At 36.1% G+C, this 25,070-nt stretch overlaps 1 protein-coding gene across 4 annotated transcripts in view; it reads left to right on the top strand.

Moving 5' to 3' along the window:
- The window catches only part of zgc:63863, a 34,694-nt gene that overhangs the window by 1,132 nt on the left and 8,492 nt on the right, over nucleotides 1-25,070 (top strand). For 2 of the 4 annotated variants that reach the window (NM_200401.2, XM_088651348.1), the window contains 6 exon segments: nucleotides 484-669; nucleotides 1,011-1,091; nucleotides 2,724-2,910; nucleotides 4,731-4,832; nucleotides 14,639-14,780; nucleotides 18,013-18,197. In NM_200401.2, coding sequence (NP_956695.2) covers nucleotides 484-669; nucleotides 1,011-1,091; nucleotides 2,724-2,910; nucleotides 4,731-4,832; nucleotides 14,639-14,780; nucleotides 18,013-18,197 — 883 coding nt within the window. 4 annotated transcript variants of the gene reach the window in all.

Genomic DNA, 25,070 nt, shown 5'->3' with positions numbered 1-25,070 from the left:
AAAACAGGATGTTCGTTCTTTCACTGATTTTAGTCAGGCATTTTTCATTTGCTGCCTGTTATTTGTAACCAATTGGCTGTCCATAGAGTTGGGTTTTCCAAGTAAATAAACTACAATATAATTATTTGTCAATTAAAATTTGTGTCAAAGGCAGAATATTATGGGAATATATCAATTTTCCCCCTCAGTAAAGCTTATAGTTCTGCATCTTTGTCTTTTTGTCTGTTTTTCATTGAGGTAAAGTTTGTTTTAGGCATTTTTGCTTCAAATCAAAGTGTGCAATGTTGTGATTCTCCTCAAAGTTCATTGATTAATATTCCTTAACCAAAACTTTATAATATCTTTATAATAATAATAAAACATTCTTCCATAGAGCTGCTGAAAAAGCGTCCAGGCACTAATGCACTCTATTGAGTGTTATTTTGAGCGAATGTTGAGTGTTTATGATCCCATATCACATGTTTCTTTTTTTATTATATGCAGAAAATCTGCCATGGAAGAAACAGAAGCTTCTGGACATCCATCAGGCACTAAACAGTGACCCTGTGGACATCGAGACTCTTCGGCAGGCGACTGTGAGCGAAGGCGGTTTGCTGACAGATGATATCAGGAGAAAAGTGTGGCCCAAACTTCTCAACATAAATGTGTACAGTCTGCCTGCCAAACCATGTACGTGTGTTTGTGTGTTATTTACCACAAAATACTCATTATTTACTCACCCCTTACTTGTTTCAAACCGTTATGAGTTCCTTTCTTCTGTTGAACACAAAAGAAGATATTTCGAAAAATGTTGGAAACCTGTAACTATTGTAACTAGTATTTGTTTTTCCTGCTATAGAAGTCAGTGGTTACTGGTTTTCAGCATTCTTCAAAATATCTTCTTTTATGTTCCACAGAAGAAAGAAACTCATATGTGTGGAACCACTCGAGGCTGAGTAAATAGTAAATAAAGTAACATTTTTGGGTGAACTGTCCCTTTAAATGATGTTTCTCATTTTTTTCTTTTAAAGCTAAAGATGTTCGAGAAGACCACAAAGACTACAGACAGGTGGTGCTCGATGTCAGGAGATCAATGCGGCGCTTTCCGAAAGGTCAGTGTATGAGTGTCAGTGTCGGTGTAAGAACATAACACACATTTATATGACTTTACTATGGAGAGATGGGAGACGTGCTCCCAATCTGTGTTTATTAGTGATAAACCAGCTAAGATGATACTTTCTGGTGTCTCGTGGGCCATAGAAGTTAGTATACTAAGTGAGAAAAATATGATTTATGAACATAAGTATATAAATAAACTATCTTATAATGCATAGAAGTTGATAGAAAAAATGTTATTGCACAAAAACTTTCAAAAGAATTGAATAATATGATATAATAAATAAATAAATGCTTTAAATGTTGAAATAATATTTTAATGTTAAATTGCAAGGGAATAATCAGATCTATTTTTATTGTTTTATAATAAATTTAAATATGATCTGTACATCTTTATATCTTTATATTTGTATAATACAACACATTTTTTTTTCTATTTATGTAAAGTACATTTTGCATCTAATTTAAATTTTATAAGACCCTTTATTATTTTTAAGTTACTTGCAGATCATATATTTTTACATATTACAAGTTGACTAAATATGTGTAGATTACTGAATTACTTTAATATTCACTGTATACAGTTCATTTGCATTTATTTTTTTACCATCTGCTATAATCCAAAGCAAGTTAATAATAACTAAAGTGAGAAAAATATGATTTATGAATAAAAGTATGTAAATAAACAAAATAAGTGTCTTATATGCTATAGAAGTTAATGAAAAAAATAGTTTTACAAAATATACACATTATTTTATTTTTAAATATTTATTATAATATAACATAATATAATATAATATAATGTAATGTTATGTAATGTAATATAATATAAAATTGTTTTAAAAATTAAAACAATATTTTAATATTAAGTTGCAAGGGAATAATAAGATCCATTTTGTATTATTATTTTAAATTAATTTAAATATCATCTGTGGATCTATATATTTGTATAATACAACAATTTTTTGAATATAGATTTTTCTTGTATTTTTGGCAAGTACATTTTGCATTCAATTTCAATTAAATGGGAGCTTTTATTATTTTTCCAAAAGTTTTTGAATGAATGCATATCATATTTTTAATATCTCAAGTTGATTAAATATGTATAGATTACTGAATTACTTTAATATTCACTGTATACAGTGCATTTGCATTTATTTTTTTACCATAATCTAAGCAAGTTAAAAATAAGTAAATCAACAAGCAGATTTATTTCCAAGAGGTAATAACACAAGATATTACAAACCTGGTCTATTAAAACACAGTTAGGGAAATAATTGTATTTATTTTTGTTATGCCTTTTTAGTTTGACATGTGTTTATGAAAATAATTTAATAGATATTAAATCTATTGAAATAAATCTTTGTTCCCCTACTTCAGTAGCTTTATTAATGTTCATGTGAAATAATGCACTGATTGTGTGTTTCGCCTCTGAACAAGAACCTCAACTGTCCTGAAATCACATGAGAAGTCACAAGATTAAAAGCGACTTTAACATTCCCCATCATATCTTCAGGGAGAGTTTGGTCCTGTAATAATAATGGGATAATTCATTTTCCCTTCCGTCATGCTTGTTTCAAATGTAACACGCCTGATTGGTCGTTCTGTGGTGATGTTGTGTTTTTCAGGCATGCGTGTGGATGAGCGAGAAGTTCTTCAGGAGCAGCTGATCGACATCATTCTGGATGTTTTGCGGAGAAATCCTCAGCTGCATTATTATCAGGGTTATCATGATATCGTGGTGACCTTCCTGCTGGTGCTGGGAGAGAGGATGACCATCGCCATCATGGAGAAACTGTCCAATCATCATCTCAGGTTATAATAATGATAACCCGGTCCCATGTTTATATGATAATACAGTGTTATGCACCGAGTCTTTATTGAGTCTATATACTCACTCTGTTTAAAAAAACTTATACATTTATAAAAAAACATCTTCATTATATACAAATTATTAGCCCTCCAGTGTTTTCTTTTCGCCGATTTCTTTTTAACGGAGAGAGGATTTTGTTATAAACATTTCTAATCATGATAGTTTTAATAGCTCATTTCTAATAACTGATTTCTTTAATCTTTACCATGATGACAGTAAATAATAGTAGACTAGATATTCTTCAAGACGCTAGTATTCAGCTTAAAGTGACATGTAAAGGCTTCACTAGGGTAATTAGGGTAAAGTTAGGGTAATTAGGTAGTCATTGTATAACAGTGGTTTGTTCTGGAGACAGTCCAACACTAATATCGCTTAAAGGGGCTAATAATATTGACCTTAAAATGGGTTTGAAAACAATTTAAAACTGCTTTTGTTCTAGCCAAAATAAAACAAATAAAACTTTATCCAGAAGAAAAAATATTATAGGAAATACTGTGAAAAATTCCTGAATCTGTTCAACATCGTTTGGGAAATATTTGGAAAAGAAAAACTTCACAGGAGGGCGAATCATTTTGACTTCAACTGTAAAAGGTTATTATATAGTGTAAAGTTATTATATATAAGTGTTGTTAACCTGCAGTTATATAGTAAATAGGTGATGTCTATGTGTACAAGTGTATTAGGTCCCCACGTGGTTGGCATCATCTCTTTAAACAAGCATTTTATTTATCAATTAATTAATTTATTTTTTACTTTATTTATAGAATTGTTTATGAAAATATAACATTCACTAGTGTACATTATGTATATACGTCAACGAAAATATCAAGAGCATTTAGGCGTACATGGTCATTTTTCAGAAATGTATATTTTAGGAATATATGGGTAGACACTAGTCAAAACTAATAATCAAGATGCTTTAAAATGTTTACGAAAAAAGTCCCTTTTGCTTCACAAAACAGAATTTCTTAATGAAAAGTAAAATAAAACAGAACTATTGTCAAATATTATTTCAGTGAAAAGAATTCAGTGTAAATATATTTAATGTTTTTTAAATTAAATAATTAGATTTGAATTTAAACAGTTTATCTATTTTTTAATAGTTAAAATAAAATACAATAGTTTATTCTAATAGTTAGAATTAAAATAATGATTTTTTTGCTGCCTAATATATATATATTTGTGTCATAATATATAATTATTAAACATTAATTTTTATGAATAGGATTATTAATGTACTGCATTTTTGTGAAATAAATAATTATTTTAATAATAATACAAAATAAATATTGTTATAAGTATTATAAATGTATTTTGCTTTTGATCAGTTTAAAGAGTCCTTGAAAAATATAACTAATAAATCAGTAATTACATTTTTGGATTAGTAGTTTGTCACATTTTTCGTCATACTTATATGAAGCAGCTAAGCTGATTTTAACATTGATAAGTATCAGAAATGTCTCTTGAGCACCAAATCAGCATATTAACATGATTTCTGATGGATAATGTGAAGATTGGAGTAACAATGATAAAACTTCAGCTTTAAATCTCAGGAATAAATGACATTTTAAAAATTATAATATTTTTTTTTAAATTGAGGTAAAATGTCACAGCAGTCCTGCTTTTATTTTTTTTACGTTGAGCACAATAGGTTTCTTTTGAAAAAAAAAAAAAAAAACATTCCCAAGCATTGCAACATCAAAATGTCTCTTTTTCATAGCGATCATGTAGATTTTCTGGTTTGTTCTGTTGGGATGTTTAGGGATTTCATGGACCCCACCATGGACAGCACAAAACACATCCTGAACTACCTGATGCCCCTTCTGGAGCGAGTGGACCGAGAGCTACACGACTTCATGATAAGGTATACATGATTTAGATTTAAGGGACCGTTCACTCAAGAATGTACTCATCATTTACTTTCACTCCAGTGATTCTAAATCTATGTAAGTTTGTGGCAATGCGAGGTTTAACAACCATATTACTGCCCGCCTTCTGAGTCCTTATTGACCTTATTCTAAAATGCGGAAGTGCGCCTGTTTTCGCGATTGTCTTAGAACTTCCGATTCAGTCGCCTATGGGAGAAATGACTAGGAATAATAAACGGCAGAAAATGGCCAAACTACTTGCTCAACAAACAAATGTTTGCATGACTACACAGACCAAGTAGCATAATATAATAAGAAAATATTAAATTGCAACATCAAGCAGCGTAACGAGCAGTTGTTAACGACAAAAAGTGAATGGAAGTGAATGTGACCGGAAGTCTCGAGACAAAAAGATTCAAATGGCAGCGCCCGCTCGACAGCTGAGAATAAGGTGAATAGGGAAATCCCTCAATTAAAAAAAATATATATATATAAAAATGGATCAATAGAGAAAATTTATTTTCCTGAAAATAAAAGCAGAGAAAAAAAGAAGCTATTGACATCCATAATAACAAAAATACTATGGAAGTCAATGGCTGTTTTTCTTCTTCTTATTATTATTCAGTTTATCTTCATTTGTGTTCAACAGAAGAAAGAAACTCAAAGACAAGTGGATGACAAGTTAAAGATGACAGAATTAAATTTTTTGGGTGAACTACCCCATTGGTTGCTCCACACTCTTATGTGCATATTCTACATTTATAGTTATTAATGACTAGAGATTCTGGTTATTTGAATCACCTTTAATATAAGTAAACATTCAGGTTAAAGCTTTATTATAGGTTTATTACATTTAGGTTAAAGGTTTAATTATATATTCATCACATATGCAATTTCTTCCACAACAGTTTACATTCACAGACATGACAGATATTACTTAAATCAGTGGTTCTCAAACTGTGGTACGTGTACCACCAGTGGTACGCAGGCTTCCTTCTAGTGGTACGCGGAGGAATGAAATATGTCATGTACATGCTACACACATTTCAAAATTGATCAAAAATTATGCATTTAATATGCCATTTATGAATATAGCCTATATTTCTGAGGTAATCTGCCACGTTGTTTTAACTGTGCAGAGTTGTAGCTGCTTTACTGAGCCTACTGTATTTCAATACTGCTCATTTTTGGTGGTACTTGGAGAGACAATTTTTTTTCTGAGGTGGTACTTGATGAAAAAAGTTTGAGAACCACTGACATAAACTTTTGTGCTTTTTACAAAAACCTGTGTGTATTTGATGCAGAAAGAGCAGTGGTTTAATGCTTAAAAAGTGTACATAAGTGGTGACCTACTACTTAAATTTTAAGAAACACACACTTTTGATTAATTATATTCATTTTTTATGTTTTATTGCGGATGCTTCTCATGTCTTGCACTCAGAATGTGAGTTTACTTTATAAGTTACCTATTAAAACAGGAAAAAATAGGGTGAGAAATAGGAATCTTTCATCCCCTTACCAGTGTATCTCCTGAATTTAGCATATAATGTGGTGCTGAAAGAGTTTTAGTATTTTGTATACAGTTTTGTATTTTGTATGTGTCAGCCGTTGCACATTAGACGAATTTTCATGGAAAAATGACAAAATAAACAATCCTAATCTTAAGATTTGACATAAACAGATGATCAATGCCTGAACTCAAGGCTTCAGAATCAAGAGCAATTGCTGATAATGTGAAATACAAGCTAAGCCGCGAGATTAAATACATTCCTGTGGTATTTAGGCATGGGCCGGTATAAGATTCTGACCAGAACCTTGCATAAAAATTCACAAAATCCCGGTATTGTGATTACTGCTGTAACATATGTTCTGTTTTTAATATGTCTGGGTAAAAAACAACAACGTTTGTCCCCATTAAACACAATATATTTTATTCTAAGAAGCATTTAAAATATACTGTAGCAGTAAAACTAAATAATACAAACAAATCACTGACATCTGCTGTATTTATTAGTTTCAAGAATACAGATTTCTCTACATCTTGAATAGACATCATTGGAGATCTGTCTTTTCTGTGGATTAACAGTATAGCCACTGCACTGCTCATACTTGGATGTTGGTATATAAGCGATATGTTTTTCAGATGCCCTGATACTTTTTCTTTGACCCACTGAGAATAATATAGAGTGTTGTCCTGAAGAGGGCAGCAGAGGGCATCTGTACAGGTCTCTGCAGACTCATGAGAAAGAGTATCACCCGCTAACAGGTTTATCTCTGACTATTAGACACTGTCTGAGACTATAAAAGCTGCTGAAATCTGTGACACGGATCTGGGATGTCTGTGCTTTTGCTGCCGGCAGATAGCAGCAGCTCTATACATTGAATCAGGAGAGAATCAGTGTGTACCGAAGCACAGTGGATGTACAGTTCACTTTGTCTCTGTCAGTTCAAAACTGATTTCCTTGCAAGGACACACACACACACACACACACACACACACACACACACACACACACACACACACACACACACACACACAAGCGCTCACAAGGTTTATGAAATATCCTCATGGGAAGCTGTTTTGTGTGCAGTCCTTCATCAAAGTCACTGTCACAGAGCTCAACAGTAAGGATTTGTTCCAGTTGGAGCTACATAATCATTTTTAAAGGTTTATTTAATTTATTTTTTTTTAAGTGTCGCATTTTTTAAAGGCTGAAATTATATTATTTATTTTACAAATCTTTTCGATTATATAATTACCAGATTAAAAACTAATTAAGTAAGTTCAATAACAGAAGATTTATTTTTAACATTTATAAATAGATCAAATATGCGGGTTTTAAACGTTATTTAGAGCTTAAATTTAGAAATTAAACATTATTCATAGAGGTTTTCGGTCACACTTTATTTTAAAGTTTCTTTGTTTACAGTATTACTATAAGGTAGTGGTAGTGAACCTATGGCTCTCGAGCCACATGTGGCTCTCCAGCTGTCTTCATATAATAACTCATTCATTTATTTTCTTGTCAACTTAGTCCCTTTATTAATCTAAGGTCGCCACAGTGGAATGAACCGCCAACTTATCCAGAACGTTTTTATACAGCGGATGCCCTTCCATCTCTGGGAAACACCACACACACACACACTCATACACTATGGACAATTTAGCTCACCCAATTCAACTGTACCGCATGTGTTTGAACTGTGGGGGAAACCGGAGCACCCGGAGGAAACCCACGCGAACGCAGGAAGAACATGCAAACTCCACACAGAAACGCCAACTGAGCCAAGGCTCGAACCAGCGACCTTCTTGCTGTGAGGTGACAGCACTACCTACTGCGCCACTGCTTCGCCTAATATAATAATATTTTACCGTTTAAACTAGACACAAGAAATCCTATCGATTCCTATCAAAAATACAATTACAATTCCCTCTTTATTGTAAATTTTTACAGCAAAATGAATAAGAACTGTTAATAAAAGGACGTTCTTTCTACATTCATGCACTTGCTCAACATGTGATGCTTCATATTTATTTATTTTTTAGTTGTGCATGGACATAAATTAAGGTTTTATTTAAACCTGTATTATTTATAGTAGTAAAACAGTAGCAAATGCATTTTTAAAAGAGGCATTTTGAGATAAATATACATCCAAATGGCTCTTTAAAAAAAGGGATCTGCTAAAAAAAAAATCAGAAATGGCTCTTTGTTGAAAAAAGGTTCCCGACCCCTGCTACAAGGCGTCACGGTGGCACAGTGGGCAGCACGATCACCTCACAGCGTAAAACAAATGCTGGATAAGTTGGCGGTTCATTCCGCTGTGATGACCCCTGATTAATAAAACAATAAAACACTGCTCATTTCATTTATGTCTTTTTCTTTATTGTATTTATCCATGCTTTTATTAAATATTATTTAATAATATTTTATTAAATATTAAATATTAAATGCGGATGCACCCAATCTAAAACCCAAAATTTCTTTTGCAGTAGTAGTAGTAGTAAAACTTTATTGTCCTTGACAGGAGATTTGTTATGGGCGTCGCCATATTGCTGCAGACATTCACTAAAACAAGCAATAAAAAACTATACAAAATACAACAATTACAAAATTTATAATGCTAATTAAGATTGACTCTTATTAAATAAACCCACTGAAACGGGTACAAAGGATTTCTTATTGCAGTTTAACCTACACTTTGAGACTTTATACCTGCGTCCGAAAACGCATACTTCCATACTATATAGTACGGCAAAATCAGTATGTGAGCCGAGTAGTATGTCCGAATTCATAGAATTCAAAAATCAGTATGCGAGAAGTACCCGGATGACCCGGATGAGATTCCGGAGTGCGCATCCCATGCATGCTGCGCTATCCCATGATGCCCCGCGAGCGAATTCATGAATGAAAGTAAAGCAACGCAACTGACGCAGGTAAATAAAAAAATAAAAAATAAAATAAATAAATAAAAGGTAAAATAAACAACCCTGAGGGGGAAAAACACTAATAAAACAAATAGACAAACAAACTTGACTGGGTTGGCAAGACAAGGCAGGGCTGGACACAGCAGGACAGGGAAAAATCGACGACGAACTGGTACAGGACGGCAGACATGAGGGGTTTATATGAAGGACTAAATTAACACACAAACAGATGAACATAATTAACTAATAATGGGGTAACAAGGAGGGTGGGACTAGACAATAGACGGGAGAGCGCATGACACAGAGAGACAACACAAGCCATGCGCTCACATAAAACGAGACTAGAACACGCAGCCAGTGAGAGAACTCATTAACCGCGTGTTCTTATGACAAGACAAACAACACCGAAGCACACAACAAAAGCACGCGACCACAATGTAAACACCGAGCCACATGCATTTGACAGACGCAAGACACGAGCACACGATAGATAAACACCTTACCGTGCGCTCACACATAAGCAACGCGCATGCTTCATCTCAGCGCCAACCAAAACTGAAACCAACTAGACGGAGGCGCCGAGAATGAAGCAGCGTGATGCCGACAGAACAAACACAAACACTAGTACAAAAGCGCGCGCGTCCGAGGAAGGCAGAGCCCGCGCGGCTGCATCAAGTGAGAGCGCGCATGCTTTGCGCACGCACACACAGAGACACACAAAGACAGAAACAGGACAAGACAGCTAGTGCCCGGGCTCTGCCACCAAAACAAGAATTTACAAGACCAGAGTGGCAGAACCCTGACACAAAATAGCACAAACAGTGCTGCATCATTGCAGCTATTTTGCCGACCCTCACCATATAAATTATGATAGAAAACTGATAAATATAAGTTAAAGAAACTTCAAGTTATTTTTAGGGGACCTCCAATCGGCCGTTGCCTCGCTGATTGGTTAAATCTGCCCCCGATCACAATGTTTTCAATAGCCCTAATGAAAAACCAGCTCTGTAAACAGTCATCCTTCAATCTCACAAGCTCAAATACATCCCTGTATGCCTGTGCACGAACAGGAAGCGATGTCTTATTTTAGGGCTTTTTAAAAGTTCTGCCGCTTTATTAACTTGTTTGGAAAGATTCATAAAAGCAAAAGCAACAGCACCTGAGTGAGCAACACCATTAAACCTGTGGACCAGCGCTGCGGCGAGACACGCGCATGCAATATTTATGAACAACCTCTTATTCTCTACATTTTAGATGAGCTGCCATTAAAAATAACCTGCTTTTACAAACGAGAGCCCGGAAAACCCTGCACGCAACGCCGAGCTACAGGTTTTATGTGAAGACTCGCGCGCACACGCACTTTGGGGCATCATAAATGAATCGCGTATCAACAATTTTGTTGGCAAAACGCTTCTCACATAAACATCAGGAATGCAACTTTAAGCATCAGGTTGCGAAGGACAAACAACACGAGGCTGTTAAAATCTAAGATGACACTGGGAGCGTGTGAGGAATACGCAACACTTTCATAAATAAAAATGGTCAGCCCTGGGTTTACACTTATACGGACTCATATCTGATGATCATGCGCATGCATATTTATGCAAACTTAAATATGTGGCTTTCTGAGCGGTTCAGCCATTTCTGCGCATGTAAATATGTATGATATTAAGCCTGCTGACACTAGAAGAGGATTTAGAAAAGAACTACCTGAATGACTTTAGTCTTGGGAAACTTCAGCTGAAATGGGATGAAGCGGTCGTGTTTTAAATTAAAATAGTTAGCATATTTTAAATAAGCATTAGTCTTTTAATTTTATATACTTGAATTATTAGCCCCCCCTGAATATATTTTTCCCCAATTTCTGTTCAACAGAGAAAAAAATTTTCGTTTTAAATCATAATAGTTTTAATAACTCATCTCTAATAATTGATTTATTTTATTTTTGCCATGAAGACAGTAAACAATATTAGACTAGATATTCTTCAAGAGACTTCTATACAGCTTAAAGTGACATTTAAAGGCTTCACTAGGGTAATTAGGGTAAAGTTAGGGTAATTAAACAAGTCATTGAATAACAGTGGTTTGTTCTGGAGACAATCCAATACTAATATTGTTTAAGGGGGTTAATAATATTGACCTTAAAATGGCTTTAACACAAATAAGAACTGCTTTTATTCTAGCCGAAATAAAACAAATCTAAATGGCCTAGCTCCTTCCTACCTGTCAGACCTGTTGACTGAATATCAGCCTGGTCGGTCTCTTCGGTCATCTAACCAGAGACTATTATACATTCCGAAGTCGAGGCTGAAATGCAGGGATGACCGAGCTTTCGCAGTAGCTGGTCCTACTTTGTGGAATGCTCTGCCCCTCTGCATTAGGTCTATTTCATCTCTGTCTGTTTTTAAATCTAGGTTGAAAACTTACCTTTGTGATTTGTCATTTTATCAGTGAAAATTTTTTGTTTTTAGCTGTAATAACTATTGTAGGAATTTATTGTAGGAACAAAGTTATTTATTTTTATTACTTTTGTGTCTTTATTTTTTATTAGAAAAATGGTCAGACTAACAACATATTAATCAATCCTTTTCTGTTGTATAATAGCACATTTGACCTGACACACTTTCTTTTTTTTTACTGTGCTGCATACTTTTTAGAAGAACTACTGACTAGTGGAAAAAGCAGAATAAGAACAAATTTAGATTTGTTCCAGACTGCTGTCTGGACATGTCACAAGTCGTCATGATCTTTGTAGAAGTTGTGAAATATATTAAAAATGCACGTAATTGTTCAATTCTGTATGCAGAGAAGGGTTGCAGAAAGAGGAAGTATGTCTAGGGGTTAAAAAGAGCCAAAGGAGTGCAGAATGACTGATAAATGATGTTAAACCAAAACTCCACCTGTTAAGATCAGTTGTGTATATATGCTGGAGTCAGGAAATGTATGTTAGTTGCGAACCTCTTGAATGTAATTCTTGTATTGCATTGGGGTAACGTAACCCAGAGCTCTGTCATCGAATTATTCATTTGTTATAAAGTTTTATTTAATTTATTTAATAAAGTAATTTATCTGATAAAGTTTCTAATAAATTACTAATATTTTTGGCATTGAAGAAAACCCTCTCCAGACCTTTTCTTACTGAACACGCATGGAATTGGCTTGATATTCCAACACTATCTGTGATATGTTTGTTTTTAGCTATATTAACTATTAGTGAGAATTGTTTGTTTTAGCTATAGTTTTATACTTGTTCTTTGTGTTTTGTATTGTTCAGCGCATTGGTCAACCTTTGGTTGTGTTTAATAGTACTATATAAATAAAATTGACATTGACATTTTTTACTTTTAAAGAACAGTAACCTACCATTTTTAACTTTTAAAAGCACAATTTAATTTAAATGTTGATGTTTGTTTGTTTTTTTACATGTAAGCACAGTACAGTCTTAACGTTTACCATTTAAAATGTTTAAAGTGGCTGACAATAATAAATATTCTTAATTATAGTAATTAATCTGCCCTGTTTTTGAACTGTGCAGAGCTGTAGTTGCTTAAATTGGTCTACTACGCTACGTATTTCAATACATGGTGGTACTTGGAGAGACAATTTTAGTTCTGAGGTGGTACTTGATAAAAAAAAGTTTGAGAACCACTGATGTAACCCATTAAAAAGTGGCTGCAATCTGATCACGATTATTAGGAAAAAGTAGTTTATACTCAAATCACAAGCACTTGCTTTATATAGTGTAATCTAGACTACATATCATCCAGCTCTGCTAGTGTTTCACCATTTCAGCATAGCAATGTTGCACATGCAAAGAGTTTTATTCACAACTAACGTGTACTGTAACCTTGCAGCATATTTTTATCAGTCGGAGAAAAGGCCTACAGCAGTGTTAAATTGCTCGCATGGAATATGGGTGACATCGGTGTCTGTGATTAATGAATGTGTCAAGCATGTTTTGCGTGTGCTAAATGCTTCAGCGGGTTTTAAGACGAGTTTCGGGAGGATGCATGAGAAAACGGCATGTTTGAACAGCCATTTCACAGATTATAGGCTGTTTGAAAGGTCATGTTTCCATTGAGTGTGTTTACTTATGCTGGATGCACACTCTGCATGATGCTCAGTAACAATGTTTAATGCATTTCTTTTGTTCGTTGTCACAAATATTGATAGGCAGTGACGGATGAAGAACAGATAGCCTAATAAAATGTGGCAGTGTGTAGTAATAAGCTTTGCAAAGATGCTGATTTTACATCATTTTACACTGATATGTTTTATGGGGAGGATGCATTCAGTGAAAAGAACACCAAATATGGATCTGTTTACATTTAAGCTTTTCTACTGCTGGACATTTTCAACATCTTACTCCTTTACTGCAGTAATCCTAATCTAAATATAATTTTCAGTTCATGCAAATCCTTAGAGACTTTATTTTGGTGTCATTAGTTGGCTGTTTTGGACATGTGAATTCATTGAATCGTTAGCTGGACATTCACTCTGAGTAACTCATTTGAATCAGTGAATTATTTATTGGAGACTCACTTTTAATTGATCTTTGAATCAATGAATCATTAACTGGAAATTTGCTCTGACAACATAATTTGAATCAAAGAATGTTTAACTGAAGACTTGCTCTGACTGAGTCAGTTGAATCAGTGAATCGTTAATTGGAGACTCACTCTGCATGGGTCATTTAAAGCATTGACTCAATTTTTAAATTTGGCATTAGAGACTTTATTTTTGTGCCATCTGTTGCATGAAGTTCAGAAAAACTCCAGTTTTTGATGAATTTGTTTGACTTGTGAATTCATTGAGTCAGCAAATCAAGAACTAAAGATCCTCTCTGACTGGATCAGATGAATCATTGAGTCATTGATTAGAATTTGCTCTGGCTGGATCAGTTGAGCCAGTGAATCTTTTATTGGAGACTTGCTCTTGCAGGATCAGTTAATTTATTGAATCGTTAATTGGAGACTCACTCTGCATGGATCATTTCAATAATTAAATCATTAACTGGAAAATTTCTGACAACATCATTTGAGTCAGTGATTCGTTAACTGAAAACTTGCTTTGACTGGATCAGTTGAATCAGTGAATCATTAACTGAAGACTTGCTCTGACTGGATCAGTTGAATCAGTGAATCATTAACTGAAGACTTGCTTTGACTGGATCAGTTGAATCAGTGAATCATTAACTGAAGACTTGCTTTGACTGGATCAGTTGAATCAGTGAATCATTAACTGAAGACTTGCTCTGACTGGATTGCATAATAAAGTGCTGGTAATTTTTAGTGTTTGTTTTGCTTTAGTTTTTTTGTGTGCCTGATTTGTTTGCATAAAAGCATGTGCTGATAATTGCTCATCTCTGTGCTGCAGGTCTGAGGTGGGCACGATCTTCGCTCTCAGCTGGCTGATCACATGGTACGGCTACGTCCTGTCAGATTTCCGGCATGTTCTGCGGCTCTATGATTTCTTCCTGGCGTCTCACCCACTCATGGCCATCTACTTCGCCGCTGTGGTAAGAGCGAGCGTCTCTCTACAGTCTGTACTTTCCTCTCTACATCTCCTGCTTTTCAAGGACATGGAGGCAGAGCTGCGGTTTGACCTTTTCAGTGTTCGGGAGCTGAAGAAACGCATCTTTAAAACTATTTTTAACTTGACTGGGCGTCCTAAAAATTCGCCGCTCATTTCACAAGATGCTGAAAAAGCCGCTTTCACGCATTAAATTGATCTTTGTTCACACAAGAAATGACGTTGGGATTGCATTCACAGATGCTGGGAGACTTTATGATGTCAGTCACGGGAAATGACCTTTAAACGCTGCACGATCTGCCTGAATAAGAAGTGCTGTAGTTCAATGTGACTTTCTTTTCAAAATGTGAGACTCACAAAAATGCCGTCCCGCTGCAGAATATCGCATTTTTAGAGATGCTGAAAAAGGGGCAGAGAGCAACACAGTAGTTTGCAACATCTAGAGCAGGGGTCATCAATCTCGTTCCTAGAGGTCCGGTGCCCTGCAGGGTTTAGCTCCAACTTGCTTCAGCACACCTGCCTGGGTGTTTCAAGTATACCTAGTAAGAGCTTGATTAGCTTGTTCAGGTGTGTTTGATTAGGGTTGGAGCTAAAATAAAACAAGTTTGGTGCTCCCTGATCTATCATATACAGTCATGCCAGAAATTATTCATACCCCTGGGCAATACTGATTTAAAGTCACTTTTATTTAAACAACAAGCTTTTTTTGCACACAACAGGCTTCTGCCAAAAGATAATAAGACGATGTACTAGAGGCATCATTGTGCAAAAAGAAAATTCCCAGCTTTTGATTACACCTAAATAAAAACTTTAGGTCCCACTTTATTTTGATGGTCCGTTTGTTGAAGTTATTTTACATTGCATCCACATGCATAATAGATTATAAGTAGACTGTTTGGTTGGGGTTAGTGTAAGTTGACATGCACTTGTAAAGGTTCCTATAGTTAAATGTCTGTTGAAGGAGCAGCATCAGCAGATATTAAGCAGACAGTTTACTAATACTCAAACAGACCATCAGAATAAAATGTTACCAAACTTTAAATCAGACTTTGCCTGGGTTGTGAATTTGGGGCTTGACTGTATATGCATTATTATTATTATTATTATTATTAAATGTTATCATGATTACAATTTATAAAATCTATTATTAATTTGAGCTTTTATTATTATTATTATTATTATTATTATTATTATTATTATTATTATTATTTTATTATTATTATTATTATTATTATTATTATTATTATTATATTAATAATAATTTTTATTATTATTATTATTATATTTATTATTATTATTATTACTATCATTATTATTTATTTTTATTGTTATTATTATTGTTATTTATTTTATTATTATTATTATATTATTATTATTATTAATAATAATAATATCATTATTTTTTATTGTTATTGTTGTTATTATTATTATTATATTTATTATTATTATTATCATTATTATTATTTATTATTATTGTTGTTATTATTATTATCATTATTTATTATTATTATTATTATTATTCTTATTATTATTATTATTATTATTATTATTATCATTATTATTATTTATTATTATTGTTGTTATTATTATTATCATTATTTATTTATTATTATTATTATTATTGTTATTATTATTATTATTATTTATTTTATTATTATTATTATTATTATATTATTATTATTATTATTAATATCATTATTTTTTATTGTTATTGTTGTTGTTATTATTATTATTATTATTATTATTATATTTATTATTATTATCATTATTATTATTATTGTTATTATTATTATTATTATCATTATTATTTTTTTTTGTTATTATTTTTATTATTGTTATTATTAAACTTAATATTGTCTTAAATACTCAAAGCACCAAAACTGAAATAATATTATTCATTCATTCATTCATTCATTTTTTTTTTCTGGTTTAATCCCTTTATTAATCAGGGATTGCCACCGTGGAAAAAGCCGCCAACTTATCCAGCATATGTTTTACACAGCGGATGGCCTTCCAGCCACAACCCATCACTGGGACACACCCATACACCCCCATTCACATACACACTACGGACAACTTTAGCCGACCCAATTCACCTATAGCGCATTTTGAGGGATGTAAACAAAAACAATGGTCCCAACACATTTCCTGTTTTACATTTTTAATTTCTATAGGCACCGAGAATCCAAAAGAGCCACAAATTTATAAATAATGTTACGAGAGCTGTTTCAACATGAAGTTATGATTGAATAGCCTCTTGTTACAGTTATGAAATAGTTTAATAACAAGCAGGGAACATTTATGGACCAATGACCACATTGAAATGGCGTATGTCTTCATACATGTGGGGGAGACCGAAGTTATAAAATAAATGAAAGCTAATAAACAGAAATGTTTTCGGAGTTCTGGTATATCTTCACTATATATATTGCAGCTTCTCATTTGGGGAAATTGTCAGATTTGATTTGCCAGTTTTTCTTAAGAAGTTCCTGTTTACACACAATCTCTGTCTGCATCCCCGGTAATGGCGCTGTTTTGCTAATAATAGAGCTAATACTCTTCCTATCATTAAAATCCAGGCGCTCTTGCATGTCATTTCACCCCTCACAATACAACACAACGCTTTTGTAATCCAAAAAGAGGATGTTGTTTACCATGTTTTGGCTAATTCACTTATTTAGGCGATGGCTAATTCATCAGCACAATAACAACAGCAACAAACATCGAGGCAAAGAATCTCATCTCTTTTTTTTCCCACTCCTTCCTCATCTAATACGAGAATCGAGGACACTTTGTTGTAGCGGATCCGTTAATTAAACAACTCTAATGAATTCACCAGAGGTTTTGTGTGTGTGTTTGTGCTGGAAAGCTTTAAACGCGTCTCTTTCTTCTGCCTCCACGAGACGCTCCCCTGCTGGAGACAACGAGAAGCTAACGGGGCCAGGGGCCGTTTGAAGTCGGGATGAGGAAGCCAGCAGGAAATGTAGTTCATCCTGCTGCTTAGGTAGTGTGTGTGTGCTGTGATTTGACACACTCTCGACGCTCTGAACTGCAGAATCCAGGGCCCGGTTGCATGAAAGTCCTTAAAGGGGTAGTTCACACACATTTTCTGTTAGTTTGCTCACCATCCAGGTGACTCTCTTTCTTCAGCTGAATGGAGTCAGTCAGATGAAGTGATCAGGTTGTGTGTGTGTAACTCTCTGTCCTTCTGTCCTCAGATTGTGCTGTACAGACAGAAGGAGGTGAAGAGCAGTGAGTGTGATATGGCCAGTGTTCATCACCTGCTGTCTCGCATGCCTCAGGACCTGCCGTACGAGGATCTGATTGGTCGAGCTCAGAGTCTCTTCAGCAGCTGCCCGCCCTCTCAGATGAGCCGGTCTGCAGCGCTGCAGTCACGCAACATGTGAGAATCACACACATACATGTAAACACACACATACAAACATGCATACACATGCACACACACATGCATATGCACAGACATGCACAAACACATACACATGCATATACACACATTCGTGCACATGCATATGCACACACACTTGCATGCACATACAAACATACACACACACACACACACGCATACACACAGATGCATGCACGCATATACACACACATGCACAAACATACACATGCACACACACACATGAATGCACATACAAACATACACATGCATATACACGCATATGCATACACACAAATGAAAACACACATATGCGCACAAACACACACATGCATACACACACACACACATGCATATACACACATGCATGAGCATACAAACATGAACACTCTCACACACATGCACATACACCCACACCCATGTAAACACACATGCACATACAAACATACACACATGCATATACACACATGCATGCACATACAAATGTACACACTCCCATACACATATACACAGACATGCACACACACATGCACATACATCCACATACCCATTTAAACACTCATGCATACACACACACATGCACACACACATGCACATACATCCACATACCTATTTAAACACTCATGCATACACACACACATGCACACACACATGCACATACATCCACATACCCATTTAAACACTCATGCATACACACACACACATGCGCACACACACATGCACATACATCCACATACCCATTTAAACACTCATGCATACACACACACATGCACACACACATGCACATACATCCACATACCTATTTAAACACTCATGCATACACACACACATGCACACACACATGCACATACATCCACATACCCATTTAAACACTCATGCATACACACACACACATGCGCACACACACATGCACATACATCCACATACCCATTTAAACACTCATGCATACACACATGCACATACATCCACATACGCATGTAAACACACATGCATAGACACATATGCATATGCACATACACACACATGAATACACACACATGCATATGCACACACATGCATATGCACAAACACACACACACACACACATGCATATACACACATCCATGCACATACAAACATACACACTTACATGCACATACACCCACGCACATACACCCACATACGCATGTAAACACACACATGCACAAACACACATGCATACACGCACATGCATAAACATACAAACATACACACGCGCATCCATATACACGCACACATACAAGCATATACACATGCACATACACACATATACACACACTCAAATGCATACACGCATGCACAAACAAACATACACACATGCATACACATACATACACACACATGCACATACAGATGCACACACATGCATATACACACACACACTCACATGCATACACACACATGCGTGCATAAACTTAAATGCACACACACACACACACACACATACATACAGATGCACACTCGCACACAGAGAGACACAGACACACACACACTTACAAATGAACTTACACCCACACACACAGCACTAAGAACTTTACTAATCATACTAGTATTAGGCCAAACCGACTCTCCAGAATAAAACTGACTCCTGTGAGCACTGTGAGTTTGGGGCACTTATAACCTGCGTTTGGTATAATAATGCACACAAACTGTTTATAATGGGAAGTTAGAAACCTGTTGCCATAAACAAAACGCTTTAAGACTGCCAGCTTATTGTTTATTACATTTAATAAACGTAAGTACATTAAACCGGAAGATGTATTCAATATGATCACAGTGTTTATCAGAATAATCACTATTTTTAAGTCATATTAATGTTAAACTGTATTGATTCAGAGTATACACGCACACACACACACATCTTTACCCCCGAGGGGTGTTTGTTTCCCCTTGTGTCCATCAGGTGGCGATATTGAGTATGATATCATTCCCTATGCACGCAGTGAGGCTGTTGCGCCCTGTTGTGACGTGAAGGACGCTCAGCCGGAGCTGTCTGCGTTTTTGCCCCCGTGTGTCTAAACACTTGCTGTCAGGCTGCAGATTGCATTTGCAGATGCAGGTGAAGCCACTTTAATGATTTATCTCTGACGGCAGCGGGAAACGATTCCTCCGGCATTCAGCGGGAACCGAATTCAAGTCCCTCAGCGCTGAAAAAGCCATCAGAGGAGAGATCTGTCTTGTTTAAGATCTCCCCGCGTCTGCTGTCGCCTATGAAGATTAACAGAGAGCAGGAGACAGGAATGAGAAAGAGGAAGTGACAGAAATGAGAGCGAGAGATGAAAATGTGAGCGGAACAATGGGCGAGAGAGGTGCACTGACACTGGAGTGAGAGAAGGAGAACATGCAACAGCACTGATCTGTTATTGTGAGTGCAGCTTCATAGCTTACAGTATGAGCTTTATATACAGCTCAAGTCAAAGCTATGTGAGTTTTCTGTTACGGATATTCCCCAAATGATGTTGAACAGATTCAGGAATTTTTCACAGTATTTCCTCTGATATTTTTTCCTCTGAAGAAAGTCTTATTTGGGTTATTTCGCTAGAATAAAAGCAGTTTTAAATTTTTTTTAAAACTCATTTTAAGGTCAATATTATTAGCCCCTTTAAGCAATATTGTCTAAGAGTTAATCTGGGTTATTGCCGTGCCATGTGTCCACTATGAAGGTTAACAGAGACGAGGGATAGAAATGGGTAGACAAACACTACAATGGGTCAAGAAGTGCACCGAAAATGCACAAAAATCAGCAAGAAAGACGTGTGTTATCCTCTGCCTCATGCAAATCAGTCAACAAGGAAGCTCCGCCTCTGTGGGTTATTAAGGCTCTACCCTGATTTGCATAACCCGTCCCCCAGCAGCATCTGTGTCCTCTGAAAAGCGAAGAACGTGTGTCTGTGTGTGTGTGTCAGTGAAATGAGCAGCTCCTCTTGAGGCCGTGACCCTTGACCTTGATCTCCATTGTTCTCTTTGACCCCGTGGAGTGCTGTAATGAGGAGTGGCACGTCCTCCCTAATGGCTTTGACCCCCAAATGTTCTTCGTTAATACCCCCTGCACACACACACACACCCACCCACCCTCAGGCTCACACCCTGCCCTCGGCTCACATCTGACTTCATCAACTCGGTACAATTACATTAAATCGCTCTGAATGCATTGTTCGGTGTTAGTTAGCGATGCCTGTTGCTGGTTGTATTAGATCAGTGTTTCTCAACTGGTGGGTCGCGGGAACATTTTCAGTGGGTCGCGGAGTGTGTGATCAAAAAAAAAAACAACAAAAGTTTAATATTTAACTTATTTTGCTTATATTGGACTTTTATTTTGAAATGCGCGTGCCGAAGCATGCTAATGGGGCTTTTAATTTGCCAGGAACCTGGGTTAAGCGCTTTTGGCGAACTGCAATGCAAAAACCGGCGCGTTTAAGGTTTGTTTTCTTTAAAAGTCAGCGATCTCCACTGGCTGAGTGATATCCGATATAAAGTGGGTCCCAGATTGTACAAGAAGCACTGCATTAAATTACATTTCCCCCCGCCATGTCTTTATAATATGAGCATTTATTTTACCCCAGTATATTTAATGGAGCTTCTGCGCTAGCCTGCTGACAGGCACGTGCGAGTAAACGGCTTTTTTTTTCTAGTTTTACGCTTGAGCAACTAAATGAATGTATTTTAATGACATTACAACATCGATGCTGTAAAGGAAGCGTATAAAATGGGAAAAAAAGTTCACAACAGGTCACCGGAAGTTTATCAGTATGGGAACAACACTAATGTTAGCTCGGCGTATACCCTTTTGACATGTGAAATTCCAGTGCAAGTACGACCCCGAATATGTAAAGTGTGGATTTACATGTTTTGACGACAAAAAGGCTTAAAACCTCAGTGTGTCATATGTAGTGAGGTGCTTTCACGAGAGAAATGAAACCTAAATTAGAACAACATTTAGAAACCAAACATCCCAGTTGCAAGGAAAAACCTGTGGACTATTTTCAAAGACGACTCTAATAGCTGAGGGCATCACAAAAGTGCCTTACATATTCATGTACAAATAAAGTACAAGTACATCTTACTGTGCTCACCATGTAGCAAAGGCCAAGAAAGCCCACACAAAAGCCGAACAGCAAATAACTGCTGATTATTATAAAATGGTTATAATTGTTTTAATAATTTTACTTCAGTTTGCTGGTTTCTGTTCAGTTCAACCAGATCAGTGTTAATGTTTTATTACAGTTGAGTTTAGTTAATGGTAACTTAACTTTTCCTTACACTAACCACTGTTTACAGTATTTGACATTTTTACTCTGTAATATTTCCATAATTTGATACATTTTGTTAAATGACAGCAGTAAAATATTGTTTATTTGTAAGTCTTGGTGATTTTCTCAAAATTTATCTGTCACTAGTTGTGTATGTTAACTATTAAATATAAATTAATTATAATTCCTAAAAATTTGGGTCGCAACTTGATGACCATGTAAAAATGTGGGTCCCATGGCCAAACCAGTTGAGAACGCCTGCATTAGATTACTTGTGTTCGGGAAACAAAACACTTACAAGTGTGTGTAATTATAGGGATGCAACGATTGTAGGTTTTGGTTGTACGATTACAGTCGAAGGAATATCATGGTTATCATGATTAGGAGACTTTATCCTATTTTTTATTTATAGAAATCTTTTTTTTTTCCTGCCGAACTTCACAACCTGCACATGTTGAATGATATAGCACACCTAAATCAAATCACGGAGCACTTGATGAGCTAATGAGCTAATCAGAAGACACAGGTATGGTAAATAAGTGAGGTCTGAAATCTGCATTGATTAGGCTTGAGGAATGCGGCATCACATTTGCATTAGAGGTAGCTGTGATCAGCGCTGCTTCTGTACGCAATATATTGTATATCAGACACTCTATAGCAGGGGTCACCAATCCCGGTCCTGGAGGGCTGGTGACCCTGCAGTGTTTAGCTCCAACTGGCCTCAACACACCTGCCTGTTTGTTTCAAGTATACCTAGTAAGACCTTGATTAGCTAGTTCAGGTGTGTTTGATTAGGGTTGGAGCTAAAATTTGCAGGACACCGGCCCTTCAGGAACAAGTTTGATGACCCCTGCTCTATAATCTTTATTGTCTGGGTTTTTAATCAGTTTGCTGAGAACTGAGGTCATTTACAAGTTGACCTGTTGCAGTGATCAATATATCGACTTATTGGGCAATATTTGGATATATGACCTCTCCATCAGCTGTTTTAGTTTCTGTCGGCTTTGTGTTTATGACTGTTTGGCGCCATCTAGTGTCTGAATAGTGCGCAGGTTAGTGTATACTCCATCAGCTGTTTGTGTTTTTGACTGTTAGGCGCCATCTAGTGTCTGAATAGTGCGCATTTTAGTGTATTCTCCATCTGCTGTTTGTGTTTTTGACTGTTTGGCGCCATCTAGTGTCTGAATAATGCGCAGGTTAGTGTATACTCCATCAGCTGTTTGTGTTTTTGATTGTTTGGCGCCATCTAGTGTCTGAATAATGCGCAGGTTAATGTATACTCCATCAGCTGTTTGTGTTTTTGACTGTTTGGCGCCATCTAGTGTCTGAATAATGCGCAGGTGAGTGTATACTCCATCTGCTGTTTGTGTTTTTGACTGTTTGGCACCATCTAGTGTCTGAATAATGCACAGGTTAGTGTATACTCCATCAGCTGTTTGTGTTTTTGATTGTTTGGCGCCATCTAGTGTCTGAATAGTGCGCAGGTTAGTGTATACTCCATCAGCTGTTTGTGTTTATGACTGTTTGGCGCCATCTAGTGTCTGAATAGTGCGCAGGTTAGTGTATACTCCATCAGCTGTTTGTGTTTATGACTGTTTGGCACCATCTAGTGTCTGAATAATGCGCAGGTTAGTGTATACTCCATCAGCTGTTTGTGTTTTTGATTGTTTGGCGCCATCTAGTGTCTGAATAATGCGCAGGTTAGTGTATGCTCCATCAGCTGTTTGTGTTTTTGACTGTTTGGCGCCATCTAGTTTCTGAATAATGCGCAGGTTAGTGTATGCTCCATCAGCTGTTTGTGTTTATGACTGTTTGGCTCCATCTAGTGTCTGAATAATGCGCAGGTGAGTGTATACTCCAACAGCTGTTTGTGTTTATGACTGTTTGGCACCATCTAGTGTCTGAATAATGCGCAGGTTAGTGTATACTCCATCAGCTGTTTGTGTTTATGACTGTTTGGCTCCATCTAGTGTCTGAATAATGCGCAGGTGAGTGTATACTCCATCAGCTGTTTGTGTTTTTGACTGTTTGGCGCCATCTAGTGTCTGAATAATGCACAGGTAAGTGTATACTCCATCTGCTGTTTGTGTTTTTGACTGTTTGGCGCCATCTAGTGTCTGAATAATGCGCAGGTTAGTGTATACTCCATCAGCTGTTTCAGTTTCTGTCTGCTTTGTGTTTATGACTGTTTGGTGCCATTTTGTGATCATCAACACAACAAATATGAAATTATACATGATGGTAATCATGAACCCCCTTCTCCACCTGTTACTTTCATGCAATTTCAAGATCATTGTGAGCGATATTAATATTTGTAATGCCTTTAATGCATCACAACATGCTTGAACAAGCAGCTCCTGGTGATGTGACAAACAGCCATCACTTATGGGTCATGAGGACAACAGGACATCAGAGCTGATTCATAAAGGCCTGCAGGACACACACACGCTCTCACACAAGCCGAGTGGAGACTGATGGGTAATTGGGCATACCATCTCAGCAGCAAGTGTCTAATAATAGGGCCATCATGTGTGTTAGATGGAAGGAGGCATTGAATTAGAGCATCCCACTGAACTGTGTTAACCCATAACGTTATGACAGAGAG

This window comes from Danio rerio, chromosome 19, assembly GCF_052040795.2.
Source record: "Danio rerio strain M-AB ecotype USA chromosome 19, GRCz13ab, whole genome shotgun sequence".
NCBI lineage: Eukaryota > Metazoa > Chordata > Actinopteri > Cypriniformes > Danionidae > Danio > Danio rerio.
Note: the sequence above shows the minus strand (reverse complement) of the source record. Positions and strands in the feature narration are given on the sequence as shown.